General features: G+C 45.6%; 1 protein-coding gene across 2 annotated transcripts in view; it reads right to left on the minus strand.

The window, feature by feature from the left end:
* The window catches only part of MATN4 (matrilin 4), a 41539-nt gene continuing 26642 nt past the window's right edge, over positions 1 to 14897 (minus strand). Inside the window, exons 2-11 of one of the 2 annotated variants that reach the window (XM_081196239.1) lie at positions 13560 to 13681; positions 12485 to 13057; positions 11680 to 11802; positions 9671 to 9793; positions 9086 to 9208; positions 8281 to 8403; positions 6342 to 6755; positions 3616 to 3768; positions 2674 to 2778; positions 1 to 854 (exon numbers count right to left, since the gene is read on the minus strand). In XM_081196239.1, the coding sequence (XP_081052365.1) occupies positions 799 to 854; positions 2674 to 2778; positions 3616 to 3768; positions 6342 to 6755; positions 8281 to 8403; positions 9086 to 9208; positions 9671 to 9793; positions 11680 to 11802; positions 12485 to 13057; positions 13560 to 13635 (1869 nt within the window). In that variant the 5' untranslated portion in view covers positions 13636 to 13681 and the 3' untranslated portion in view covers positions 1 to 798. The remainder of the gene's footprint in view (positions 855 to 2673; positions 2779 to 3615; positions 3769 to 6341; positions 6756 to 8280; positions 8404 to 9085; positions 9209 to 9670; positions 9794 to 11679; positions 11803 to 12484; positions 13058 to 13559; positions 13682 to 14897) is intronic. The other variant, XM_081196240.1, reaches the window with a different exon arrangement.

Genomic DNA, 14897 nt, shown 5'->3' on the forward strand with positions numbered 1-14897 from the left:
TTAAAAGAGGAGGGAAAACAACAAATTCTCCATCAATACTCTCAAAGTCAAGTTGTGGGGTGGGAGCAGAGTATTCCAATCAGAGATGCCCCAGTTTGGTGGGGGGGGGGGGGGTTTGGAGCATCTTATTCTAACTTACATATTTTAAAATAATATTTCCTTTTTTTTTGAAAAGCAGGTATTTGTGTGCAACGGAAGCAGAAAGCTGTAGACAAAGGAGCTGCTGGCGCTGCTTTTCACAGTGGAGGATAACAAGGGAGAAAACAGCACAGTCTTCAGCTTGGAAATGTGAGAAGCTGCCAATGTCTCTCCCTCCATAAGCAAGCCTTTTTAAAAAAAATGAAAATGAAAATAAAAATGAAATTTAGCAAGGAAAGGGATTTCTTTTTTCAGCCAGGCATGTTGATGTCTGAGGCTCTTGAGTGCCCCGCAAAGCCCCAGGAAAGAGTTCATTGGCTGCCAACTAACCCCGGTCGCTCTTGAAGATAATGTCTGCCTCACTTCCTGCATCTTCTCTGAACCATCCACCTGTTGCAGCTCAACCAGTTTCAACAAATGGCTCAGCCCAACCATCCATTTCAAGCCAAGGGAGGGAAAGTGTTCCAACATATGGTGTCTTTGTTTTTTTTAAAAGTTTTTTGTTTTTCTTTTTTTTTATCTAGGCATGTAGGGAGCAGTTTCAGCTCCCCCCTCGGGCTCGTGTTATAGGAAAACCAACAACCATTTACAACAGGAATGCCAACGATGAGTTAACAGGATGTGTCTGCGCCCATAAGGTGAGGTGTCTCTCAGCCCCGATCATTTTCTGCCAACCTGGTTTTCCAGCTGGTCAATTCTGGCAGTCATCTGAGCAAGTGGTTGCATTAAGGAAAGCAGCACATGCAAGATTGTGCAAACGGTCATTCACAACTTAAGGCAGGGGCAACTAACCCCCCAGTTTGGTGCCTGATACACACACACACACACAAACACACTGGCAACAATTTTTTTCTGTCTCCCAATTATTATTTATTTATTTGCCGCCTGCATTTCTACCTGACCTTTTTCTCCAAGGAAGGAACTCTCAAGTTGGCTTAGTGTCAGGGGCTGGACTGATGAGGAATGGTGGGGACCTCCCCGAGAACAGGAGGATAGTATAGATTTAGAACAGTGGTTTGCAGAAGGACATAGTCTGCAGAGGGCAGAAGCTGGGAAATACTGGAAGAGGAACAGCAGGAAGAAGAAGCACCAGGGGAGAGACAGATGACAGCGTCCTTGGAAAGCATTCCTGACCCCCCTCCCAGGACCAGGCGTGCATTGCGGGTAGCAGAACAGAGAGCTCAGAGGCAGAAAGATCAGATTAACTGATGCAGGGGTGACGTAGAATAGGAAAGACGTAGGAGGGTGGGACTTTACTTGGAGCAATCCCATTATTTGGGGAAGACTACATTCCTTCGTCACTCTCTGTGAATTATTGAATAAATTGCTTGGTTAGAACTTGAAGCAGAGAAACGATAAAAGTTATAACCAAGCAATTTATTCAATAATTCACAGAGAGTGACGAAGGAATGTAGTGACACCCTGACACTTACATGGTTATCTCACCCTCCTCATTTAATCCCCACAACCTCCCTGTGAGGCAGGTTAGGCTGAAAGGCAGCAAGCCTGAACCAAAGTCACCCAGTGAGCTTCATGGCCAAGTGGGGATTTGAACACTGGTTAGACACAGAGTGCTGATGGGTATGCAAATCCCCCCTTCTCTCTGGGTAATCAGCTAATTATATGATGAATGGAGAGGCACAACCCCCCTCCCCTCCCTTTCTCAGCTCAGCTAAATGGGGTCCGTGTACCTGTGTACATATGCCTGCCTGAGTGTGCATGCAGGCGTGTGAAAGTGTGCCCCTGAGTGTGGCATGGCCACACCCACCACTGACATGTGAACCCTGCAGGGTTGGCCAAGGGTGAATGTTCACCCTGAAGGGGCTTTTCCCCTTCACGGTAGAGTCTTTGCCGTTTCAGGCAGCTGGCTTTGGGATAAACCCTGAAGACAATTCAAAATCTCATTAGGATAGCGTGCAGAAATGCATTACCTTGCGGAAAACTCCTTGCAAAAAAAAAAAAGTGTCTATATTGGAAGAAATTCACACAGAAATGCTGGCAAATTTTCATGCCTTTTTTAAAAAAAGAATCCACAAAACGATGCAAAAATGCGGAGACCAGAATTTAAGGTTATAAAAATGAGAAAAGTGAAAGTAACAGATTCACTCATCCCTACTTCCACCCCAAGAGCACGATTTTAGCCTAACATCATCAGAATGAGTGACAATGACTTGCATAGGCCATCAAGTAAGCTTCATTGTTGAATGGGGCTTTGGGCTTGGCTTTCCTCACACCCAAACTCATCCATTCTAGCTGCTGGACCACATTCCCACCCCTGAAGTTATTGCTTGTCACAAAGGCGGCATCAAGAGCACTGAACTCCAGCAGACACTTTGCACATAAGCTCTGTTGCGCCTGCTGAGCACTCCCCCCAAGACTCTGCCCTTTTAGCTACAATTTGCCCTCTGAAACCCTGGAGAATGGGATGCTTAAAATGAGAATCTAAATCCTTCCAAGAAAGGGGGGGGGGAAGGCAACATAACAAATGTTCCTGCCCGCTTTTACTTTTCGTGAAGGTTATACCAAAAAGGATATTTTTATCAGTGAGGTCTTCCAGGATTGCAAGACTGTTTGTCTGGAACTGAACCAGGGCCTCACATTCACACGGGTTGCGGAATTCAGTTTCTCCCTTGCCTTCCTCTGAAATAACATAAAATATATTAGAAACATATTCAGTTTAGCACTATTGACACTTAATAGCACCAGAGGCCCCTGATTCCATAAAAAACCTTTGATCTGATGTGACCATCACCTTGCCACTGACTCCTGCACTCTGGGCTAAGTTGGTTAAGTGAAGGCAACCAAAATGTGAAATGCAGTTAGCTTTCTGTGATAAAAAAATTGCCCAAGGGCTGCAATGAAGAACTGAAAGGAGTCAGGGGAACAATTCTCAAATTTCCACAGGCTCCTGTTGTGACCTTAATTGACATACTGCATACGATATATGCAATGCTCTAACTTTCTGATAGGGAAAAGCCTTATTTATATTTATTATTGTTGAAAGTCTACCCCTTACCATCTCCAAGTCTCTGTGCTATGAGACTTATTCACACATGCACTGAACAGATATATAAGCTGCCTCTGCAGGTGTAGAATTGTTAATGTGACCAAGTGTGTGCTTGTTGATTTGTACAGCTCAATTGTTGTGCTCAATTGTTGTGCGCATGGCCACACAGATTCCACACCTGTGGAGCACCACAAGTGAAGAACTGTACCGCAGCTCAACTACTAGACCTGTTCACACGATACACACTGAACACAGGTTCAGGATGTCTCTACACAGCTTCCCCCTTTCTTTTAGGGGGATACTAAATTTAGCATTAAATGACCTGGAAAGTGATGTAATGTGAGGCAAGACACAGAATCATGTGCAGAATGACCTATTTGCTTACAGGATTTACTGGAACACGGCATTCAAATATCTGACGGTAGAAGCATAGTGGTAAAGGTTGTTGCCTAGATTCCGCCATCGCTTACCAGGACAGATGTTGACTTTGAGATTGTCCACAATGTTCGTCATGGTGTTGAAATCTGCAGAGTATGAGAAGTGCTGATCTACTGGCTCAGAAGCAATCGCTCTCAGTTCCTCTTCAACAGCTTTGCCGACTCCGACCGCAAACATGGTAATTCCTGCAGAACCGGCAACATGTATAGGATACAAGGGTTTCAGTTTTTGGGAACTCAGGCAATTTGTTTGAATCTCAATAGCCAGTGTTATGGGATGCCATTCATACACAGTGCATGAAGACAGAACCAATCGTTTCTGAGATTGAGGGAGGAGTTCCAGAGCTGGGGTACCACCACCAAGAAGGCTCTCCTTTGAATAGCAAGCCTAGGCTGATGATGCAGCCATGAGAGCCTTTCTGACCAGTCTTCATAGTTGGTGAGGTCTGCATGGAAGTAGGTCTTTCAGGTATTAGTAGTCACTATTATTATCACTATAATTTGTGGATTTCTATACTGCTTAATGCCAAACTAGGCTTCTACACAGTTTAGAAGTACAGAAACCAAAGGCTCAAACATTAAAACGCAAAGATCCATAATTAAAATACACAATAAAACCATCCCATTAAAATATGAACATCCATCGCTGAAATATGCAATAAAACAATTCCATTAAAGCAACACAGCAATTAAAACAGGAGACTCAGGTCAAGAGACCAAGGGGATGACTGGGCAATGAGGTGCATCATCGATAGCTGGTGGAAAGTCAATACAAGATGAGGCCTCTCTTGTTTCCGTAGGACATGTGTTCTATAACACCAGTGCTACCAGTAAACAAGCCTGCCTCCGCATCACCACAAGCTGGTCATAATTAGGATGGGACAAATAATAACCCCCTTCCCCTTCTTCTCCCAGAGTAGTTTTAACCTCAGGTCTTGCGCCAACCACAGAGCGCTCTTCCAAAACTTCTGCCCACAACGTGAGGGAAGGGTTCATGACAGAAAACAACTGAAGTGGGAGAGAATCATGGGAGTTCTATGAGACTGGGTCAATAGTTGGGTCCAGATTAGGAGCCCTTGAGGTCCCAGGATACAAAATGGCTGATCCCTGTCATGTAGGCAATGAAGTGGGATATCATGGAAGAAGAGAGAGTTATAGACAGGAGAACACGGGATTAAATAATACTGTGTGTTCAATTTTATCTGCCCTGCTCTGTCCCATCATGATCGTGCTCTTATCCACCTATGGGGAAAGAACAAGTCTTGAAAATCTGGAACCAGATGACTGAAAAACAGAAGAAGACACAACTTTCAATGAGAAGTAAGCTGCAGCTTCCAGGCATAACATTGGCAAAGGATGAAAACTTCTTTTTCCTCCATTTCTTGTTCTGGGTTTAAGCTGCCTGTCCTCTTCTGGCCAGGGATAAGAAAGGCCGCTGTACCTTCCCTTTTCCTCATCTCTTGGGAGTTCAGCAACTGACTAGAAAGAAGCATAACCGCCTTGATTTTTCTAGGCCCTGTAATTTGACACTCCTCTGCATTTTCCTTTTGGCAATAACAGGAGGAAACGAGAGAATTCGCTAATTAGCCACAAATTCCTGACACTGCCCAGAAACAGAGGCAGAACAAACTGGCTGGAATGCTCCAGCAAACCTCTGGCCGCCCTGGTGCCAAGAGCAAAGGAGTTATTTGGCTCAAACTCTTAGAATGCAGGCATTGCCATCCCAGACAGTCTGCCTACAGAGTGGCTCAGCCCCTGTCTGCACTGCAGCTTTCAAACCGGTTTAAAATAAATAAACATTCCCTCTCCCCATGAGATCCTGAGAACTGTAGTTCTGTGATGAAGGGGTCTCTAGCAGAATCCTCAGCAAGCCCAACTGGCTACAATTCCCAGCATCCTTTAAGGGAAACCATGGCAGCTCATGAAAGAAACCAATTAGAATTTGTAGGTGCTGGAAGGATAGAGAGGGGAGCATCTCTTGGTAGGTACATCATGTCTGCATGCAGAAACTCCAGGTTCAATCCTTAGCACACGAGTCAGGAATCTTTTCCTGCCAACTGGATGGATCCCACACTCCTCTACCCTTGATGGACCATGTTGCCACATGGGAGAGGGGCTGCCTATCTGTCAATCACCGGGCTTCACAAGGACATCAGGTGACAACTTCTAAGGGGCTAGCTGGGGGGGGGGATATTATCTCTAGCAGGTTAGGATTTGCTGAAATAATTTTGGAAATTGGGATGTAGAAAGGGGAGGTATGGGGAAGTCGGCGAAGTAAGGTTTAAGAAAAAGGGATATGAAATTATACATGTTTGTTTGTGCATTTGTTTGTTTGTATTGTGTATTGTTTGTGTTTATAAAAACTGTGAAAAACCAATAAAAAAGTTTATATATAAAAAAAGATATTATCTCCAGCAGCTTCAAAATTTCCAGAAATCTTACATCTCTCCTGGCACTGGCTTTCCAGGGTTCCTTTCAGACAGCCCTATCTGGAGATAAAGGAGACTGAACCTGGGACCTTCTGCATGCAAAGCAGGTGTCTTACCACTGAGACACAGCGGCAATTCATAACCCAACCTCTATGGTCAGAACATACCTAGAGAAAAGAGTTGTATGGCAAAATGCGTACAGTTAGAGATCAAGTGCTTTACTGACTGGAGAAATTCAGAAGCAACCTCCTTTCAGCTCCTCACCCATGAATAAAAGCTCCGCAATACCTATAGACAGATCCCAATTACACATCCCTGCTGCACCCTCACCTGACTCCTTTGCTCTTCTCGCCCACTCGGAGATGTCGTCTTGAGAACGGCCGTCCGTGAAGACCAGGCCTACTCTGGGCACATTCTGGGAAAGGGGCCGGGCCCCTTCCGCCTCCGAGAAGCTGTGCTCCAGCATGTGCTTGAGGGCCAGGCCTGTCATGGTGCCCTTCTCCATGTACTGCACTCTCTGCACCGCTTTCTTGACATCAGCCACTGTCGTGTACTTGTTGAGAGGGAACTCCGTGCGCACTCGGCTCGAGTACTGGACCAGCCCCACGCGCGTGCCGTGAGGGGACACGTCCAGGAAGTCCACAATCTGGTTCACAAACTGCTTCACCAGCTCGAAGTTCTGAGGCCGGACGCTCTTGGAGCCATCGATCACCAGCACCAAGTCGATGTGCCCAGCTTTACACTCTATAGCCCAAGGAAAAAAGGGGAGGTGAAGGGAGACGAGTGTTAGCCTTGTCTTCTGAAATAGCAGCAAAGTGAGATATATGATGGATATTGGGCCATCACCCTCGAGTTGCTGAAAAGTCCAGACTGGGCACCTCCAAGCTGTGAGGATCCCAGCTTCACACAGTTGGAGAATTCCCTCAAAATCCTGTAGCTCTTTTGCTACACTTTACAAGACCTTTGGAAACCCAATCCCAGTACTGTTTCTAGACAACTACAATGTACCTCTCACACACATGATTTTCAGTAGGCAATCTCTTGTGCCTTGCCTCTTGCATCACCAGCATTCTGGTTCCTCAGCAAATCACACAGACAAACTGTGGGTCAACAGTGCCCTCTTGCTACCAACTGACACCACAGCCTAATTAGGACATGCAAATCCCTTTGTAAGATTGGGTTACAACCTGACATCCCAGATATTGTTATTATAATTATTACTCCTTTTAAAGCTACTTTTAACAACATCATTAAAAAAAACTTGAAAATGAACATGAAGCAAATTTCATACAAATACAACACTGTTCGTCTCTACATTTTATCCAATGTTTTTCAGTAAGAGATTATGGTAAGCACAACTTTAGAAAGTTAAAGCCAACCTGAGGTTCCGGAAGGTAGCAGTTCTCTTGGCAGAACTGTACGAAAGGAGACCAGCTCCCCCGGAATTTGTTCCTATAATCATCAGGTACTCTTGCTCTTAGATAAGATGTTAATTTTGTCTTTATAGCAAAATGCTAAACTTTGATAAACTGCTCTTTCCAACGAGGGAGTACTATGTCTTTCCATCTTTGGGCAAATAATTTTTGTGCAGTTGTTAAAATATGAGAAGCAAGTACTATGTGTTCCTTCTATATAGGAAGTGGTGTGTGTGTGTGTGTGTGTGTGTGTGTGTGTGTGTGTGTCAGAGAGAGAGAGAGAGAGAGAGAGAGAGAGAGAGAGAGAGAGAGAGAGAACAACAGTACCAATGCAAGAACTAGTAGTACATCACAATTCAGGATTCTGCTTAGTATTTTAATGATCTCACTATTCTGAACACCTCGTATTCACTTCTTTTATTTAGTCTTTTGCTTCCTGTCACATATTTTTGCAAATAATACACAAACTCCTCCATTGTAACCTTAGATCCCATGATACAGGAGGAATTCTGTCTCCTCTGAGGCCATTGCCACCCAACTCGGCAAATCCAGTCTAATAACGCACAGCAACTAATGCATCCCTCCTAACCAATCATGCATTTATGTTATGTGCCAACTGGGACACTTTTTGTTGTATTTTCAAAAGCAGAAACAGTATCTCTGAATGTGTGTCCATCTAAGAGATATCAGGAATAGTGATCAGTCAGGATCAAGACATCACCACTTACCTGCCTGCCATCTATTTGAAATATTCTGTGTCATGTGAGAGGTCAAGGCTAGGAATCTGTTTCAGGTATCAAAGAGGAGCCATGCATGAAGAACATTCCATAGCAAGGAAAACCCCTAATACTCACTGTTGCATGTCTTCTTGTCTGCCTGGAGCTGCTGACCCTCTGGGCAAAGACAGTGGTAAGAGCCTGCAGTGCTGACACACTTAAATTCACATCCATGCTCTACGCTGTTGCAGAGGTCGCTGGCTGAAACACAAATCATGGGGATAATTTCATCTAGCTACGGAGTTCAGCATGTTGCACCAGGCGGAGAACCATTAGGACTATATGGTGAAGAAACTATAAACTATGTTTTCTGCTGCTCCAGAGGGGAGGAGCCGAACCAACGGAATCAAATGGCAAGAAAGGCAATTCCAACTAAATATTAGGATTTACGTTCTGACAGTAAAAGCTGTTCAAAAGAGTAATAGGTCAGCATGGAAGGTGATTGACTCTCCTTCATTGGAGGTTTTTTAACCAGCTGGATTCTTTGGTTGTAATTCCTCCATTGCAGGGGGCTGGACTAAATGGCCCTTGTGGTCCCTTCCAATTCCATAATTCTATGGTTCTAAGGCAAATTAGAAAGGCAATATTGCCTTTGGTTATGTTGATCACCAGGATTCTCCAGCACTCTAAGGAACATGTTTTATACTGAAGTCACAGCCCATAAATCCAGTGCATCACAGTCCCTTCCACCGACTCTATGGGTGTCTTCTTTTGAGACATCCCAACTCATTTTCAAAACAGTCATTTGGCAAACCTAGTAATGAATCATAGCCAGATGTTGTACTCTATGTTTTAGCTCACTTGTTTGCTTTTCTTTTTTGCTCCCCCCTCCGCACCAATGCATATGCTGTTCTCCGCCACAGCCACACAATGCAACACTTACCCTGGCATGACCTGCCATCAGCCTGCAGGGTGTAACCATCGCGGCAGCGACAATAGTACCCGTTGAGGATATTCACACAATCATGCTGGCAGCTGTGGTTGCCAAAGTTGCAGAAATTGATCACTGGAAGAAATAGAGGGGGGTGGGGAATGATTTTGAGGTGATCAGGACCCATTGCTCTTCCCTCCAGCAAAATGCCTCTATTCCTCCGAGATCCCAGTTCCCATTTAATAGCTACCAACCCACCACCCCTTCCCCAATATTATGGAATACAGAGGCAGAAAAGGGCAGCCAAAATTAACAGGGGGCTGGAGAAACTCCCCTATCAGGAATGACCACAATGACGGGGGCTTTTTCATTCAGAGAAAAAGAGAGTAAGAGGTGACGTGATCTATCATGATGGCAATATACTAGTTCCATGCCTCTTGATACCAGTTGCTGGGGGGTGACAGTGGGGAGCGTCCTGCCTGTGGGCTTCGCAGGGGAACCTGATCAGCCACTGTGTGAAAGAAGATCCAGATCTAGAGAGGTTTCTTATCTGATCCAGCAGAACTCGTCTTACGCCCTTAGATGGAGATTACTCACTGCTACATGTCTTCTTGTCTTGGTTGAGCTGATAGCCTGTCCGGCAGCGGCAAGTGTAGGAGCCGAGAGAGCTGACGCATTGATGCTCGCAGCCGTGTCTCCCATCAGCACAGGCATCGATGACTGCAGAGGTTTTAAAAAAAGGACACGTCATGGACTGGGCAAACAAAAGCCATAGGTAAGGCTTGTCCACTCTTGCATACTTGGGCACTGGGACTGCTATCAGAGGATATCAGGTACAGCGACTCATGTTGACAAGAAGCTAGGGGGTAGGCAGATCCTGTTGGTTTTTGGCTTCTCATTTTTCCAGTTCAGTCTTCCACATTTCTTCTTCATTTTGCAAGTCATTTATTTTTGAAGTCTTTGTGAAAATTCATCAGCATTTTTGCTAGGATTTCTCCTAATACAATGGAACCTCGGGTTGCGGACGTGATCCGTGATGGAAGCATGTCCGCAACCTGCAGCATTTGCATCCTGAAGCGCCGCATCTGCACAGGCGCCAGCGCGATTTGGCGCTTCTGCGCATGCACAAAGAGCGATTTAGCACTTCTGCACATGCGCGAGCGGCAAAACCCGGAAGTAACCCATTCCAGTATTTCCGGGTTTCCCACAGTCCGCAACCCGAAGACATGTAACCTGAAGCATCCGTAACATGAGGTATGACTGTATATACACTTTCTTATGCAAATTTTGCCCAAAATATGCATTTCTGCAAAGCAATTTACCCAAATCCAATGCACATTCGTATGCTATTTCCCCTTATACTCCAGGATATGCGTTTTTGTACACATTGCTTAGCCAGAAAGCTACATTGCAAAATCCAGAGAAGCGCAAATGTTGAAGGATGGCTGTGTTTTCATTTATACGTTGTTTTGGAAACTGCAGATTAGAACTGCAGGTTCCTCCTTAAATGTTAACTGAACCCAGTTTCTCTCCCATCCTTATAAGAGGTCACAGGCACAGGCACATTGTCACTTTCACAGAATCACAAAATTGTAGAGTGGGATGGGAACCCAAGTGTCACCAGGAATCTTTAACCTTTTCAGACTCAGGACCCACTTTTAACCAAAACATGCATTTGGGAAAACACTTCTCAGTCTTTTACCCTATATTTGCATGTTGGTAGTGCTGCTGTTGCAACCCGCCTGGGACCAGTCAGTGATCCATGAGGGTCCCGACCCACCAGCTGAAGTCCAGTGATCCAGCATCACAACCTGCAATGCAGGTATCACAGCGGTTTCTCTTATTTGTTTCCTGCACAAGATGATAAAGAGTCTGGAATCCAAGCCTTGTGAGGAACAGTTGAGGGAGTTGGGGATGTGTAGCCTGGAGAAGACTATGGAGAGTGGTATGATAGCCATCTTCAAATATCTCAAGGGCTGTTGCATGCAAGATAAGAGCAAGCTTGTTTTCTGCTGCTCCAGGGACACGATCCAGATCAATGGATTCAAGTTACAAGAAAGGAGGCTCCAACTAAACATGAGAAAGAACTTCCTGACAGTAAGAACTGTTCTACTGTCCACCTTAGAAGGTGGTGAACTTTCCTTCACTGGAGGTTTTTAAACAGAGGTTGGATGGTCATCTGTCAAAAGATTCTTTAGCTGTGATTCCAGTATTTCAGGAGGTTGGATTAGATGACCCTTGGGATCCGCTCCACCTCTACAATTCAATTATCTATGTAGAATCTATTATCTACAGATCCATTTCTTAGTCTCCTTCCCACCCAGCACTGCTTGTTTTACAAGGGATTCTTACACAGAATAAACAGTGTCGGCTAATGAACACCACATTTTTTCCATATCGGCACATGTTCAGCATGCATCCACATTATGCAGATGGTTCATTGTCGAACCTTATTACTCGTTGGCAGATCAGCAATGACACGGTTGCAAAATAAAATTCATCCAATGTGCAAGTTGCATTGTAATCTAGGCTTAGGAACTGGGAGAACTGCTGTCCATCTCATCAGCCCTAATAACTGTCTGACTGAACGTACTGATCTTACTTACTGGAGCACGTCTTTCCATCAGCATTGAGCTTGTATCCTGGGTTACACTGACAATAGAAGGAGCCTGGGACACTGACACAAGTGTGCTGGCAGCCATGATCCAGTTCTGTACACATATCAACACCTGGAAGATGCAAGATGGCACAAGGTAAATAAGGGTTCGCCCACTTACATTACACATGAGAATGGCTATACCAGGGTGAAGACAGTGTAATGTTTTTAGTTAGTGGGGCTAATTTGGAAGTTTGGATGCATATCTCTCTCCGGGCTACGCAATGCAGTGTGGGTGAGGGATGGTATTACAGGCTGGTAGCAGAAGCTGGCTGTGCACAACACTGATTGGCTGGTGCCAGTGACGCAACCAGTTTTGTCTCTTGCTCCCTTGTACATGCAGCAATCCCCAGAGCATTATGTACACTTCAACATGTTTTAAAAACTTAATAATAAAATGGATGAATGGATAAACCCTCGCAATTGCTTTAAATTCACATTTATAAAAGGGGAAGGCAGATTGTCCAAAACTCGCAGAGAGCGGCCAAGACTGATGGACGAACCAGCATTTCATAAACTGTGAATCAATTCACGGGCTCACATCCACCCAATCTCCACCTCCATTACAGGTTGCAGGCAACACAAGAAGCAAGAACACATGAACAACGCTTGAGCTATCTTCTATCCTGGTAACCTCAAAGGGGGAACATGCCACCTTTCCCCTCATGTTCTGATCTCTCACTGAATCACTTTTGAATGTCAACAATGGCCATGGGAGGTGGCTTGACTGTCCTGCCACTGCCACCATCACTCACCACACAGCTTGTCCTGGAATTGCTTGCCGAACTGTTGGATGAGGTCAAAGGACTCCACCAAGAACACATGCTCCTCCAGTGGGGGAGAAGCCATGGCCCGGAGGGAGTTCATGTCTGCCCGCTGCACACCCACGGCATAGATTTCAATGCCGGCCGCTCTTGCCTGAGCTGCCACATCTGTCACACGGTCCTGAGGCCGCCCATCAGTGACGATCACTGCCACACGAGGGATTTTCTTGTGCAGCGGCCGTGCCCCCTCCTGGGTGGTAAAGGCCACGTTCATGGCATACTGGATTGCCAGCCCCGTCATGGTGCCTTGAGCCAAGGGGACAATGGCGTTGATGGCCTTCTCCATGTCCGCCCGGGTGAAGAAGGACTTGAGGGAGAAGACGTTCTGGACCTGGCTGGAATACTGGATCACCCCTACCCGGGTGGCGTTGGGCCCGATATCCAGGTTGTGAATGATGTCAATCATGAAGCGCCGCATGGTCTCGAACTCAAAGGGGCGGACGCTGCGTGAGCTGTCAATCACAAAGACAATGTCCAGGGGGCCAGTCTTACACTTTGTCGTCCCTGGAGGAGGGAAATAAGAGAGATCTCATTTCACAACTTTCTCTACCAAGGTGGAGAAAACTTCTGGCCCTCCAAGTATTTGTTGGACTCCAGCTCCCATCATCCCTGACTATTGGCCATGCTGGCTGAGACTGACGGGAGCAACATTTACTATTTACTTATCACTTTTGTATGCCACCTTCTTCCTCTAAGGAGCTCTGGGTGGTGTACATGGTTTGCCCCCCTCCTCATTTAATCCCCACAAAAACCCTGTGAGGTAGGTTAGGCTAAGGGGCAGTGAAAGGTCCAAGGTCACCCAGTGAGCTTCATGGTCTCTCATGTGTGCATGGTCCAGTGTAAATCCAACATCAATGACATGCTGCAGAATACCCCCTCAAAAAACCCAGAAGTTATTATGTTCCTTTTGTGAGAATAAATTCACAGGCTACTCCTTGCTATGCTTAATACAGCTCTGATTCAATTGGTATCTGTTGTCTATATATCTTTTCGACTGGCAGCTTACCTAGGAGTTTCGGTCGGGCTTCCAATGCTGTAAAGGCAAGGAGGAGGAGAGGGGCAATATATAGCAGCTTCATCATTCAGTTTCGAGACTGCAGAATCCCAGGAAGAAGTCTAGAGGATTTTCTGGGGGGAAAGAGAGAACATCCAATGAGATTCTGCAATGTTTCCTTCACTTTTTCTGCACTCTGCGCTGTTTTAGGCTGCAATCCTTACCACGTCTACTCAGAAGTGAATCCTATTCAAGTCAATGGGGCTTGCTCCCAGGTAAGTGGGAGAATAAGGACTGCAGCCCAACTCCCAAATCAGAATTTTGAAGGTAAGCATTCCAACTTGCTATGTGAAATAGTGAACTGTGCAAGTACAAACAACAGCACAATCCTAAGGATGTTTTACTCAGAAGGAAGCCCCACGGAGTTCAGAAGGCCTTACTTCCTGGTGAGTGTGTGCTTAGGATTGAGACCACCACCATCATCTGCTTTTGATCTGTGCTGGGGAAAACAAGCAGACACAGATCCAGTGCCTGGATCCATTTTGGAACACAACATAAGTCTCCACATCCTTTCAGCAACTTTGCAAATTTCAGCACGTTGAGCTCCAAGTTACTGAACAAAGTACTCTTAATGCAAGGGCATTTCACCAGCACCAGCACCGCCCCCCAAATTTTGTGGTTTAGTAGTATTGCTGCAGAAATACTGTGTTACAGTTCCACATCCATAAGGCACTGTGAAACGGCAGTCTGCCTTTCAGACACAGAGCTGTCCTGGCAGCTGGACAAACCTTGTTTCAGCATATAAACCGGGAACAATTTATTGAGGACAGGCACTCTTTTCAGCTTCCTTTGAGCCAAGCATCTTGCTTAGGCTTCTGAAGGGCAGAAGAAGACTACAAAAAGGAAAAGCCCAACTGTCAGCCCTATACTCAAGATGCTATGGAAGGAAGTTACCACCCTTGAGTATCAGAGCCAAACTGCACATAATGTTGGTCACGTACGTAGCTGTGCTCTTAAGTGCGGGGGCTGTTGGTGTTTTGGCAAATAGCTAGCATGGGTTACCTGATCCCTAGTGAGGGGAATACAGTGATTTAACCCATCCTTTGCACTCCCCTCCCTTAGCTAACATTGTGCGATGCCAGGCAGATATGACCCTGGCCAAAGCCATGTGGCTTGCATTTGGCACCAAACTTAAATGGCACTGAGCACAAGCTGGGAGCACACTTTGCCTGCCCCACACCAGATGTTGTATTAACCCTGGCAGGCCTAATTTGGTCCATGGGCTGGTAATCCTTCCCCATGCTGTAAATCAAGCCACAGAGCAACCCAAAGCAAGGAACAGGATCAGCA

Source organism: Podarcis bocagei, assembly GCF_964188305.1.
Source record: "Podarcis bocagei genome assembly, chromosome: 5".
Classification (NCBI taxonomy): domain Eukaryota; kingdom Metazoa; phylum Chordata; class Lepidosauria; order Squamata; family Lacertidae; genus Podarcis; species Podarcis bocagei.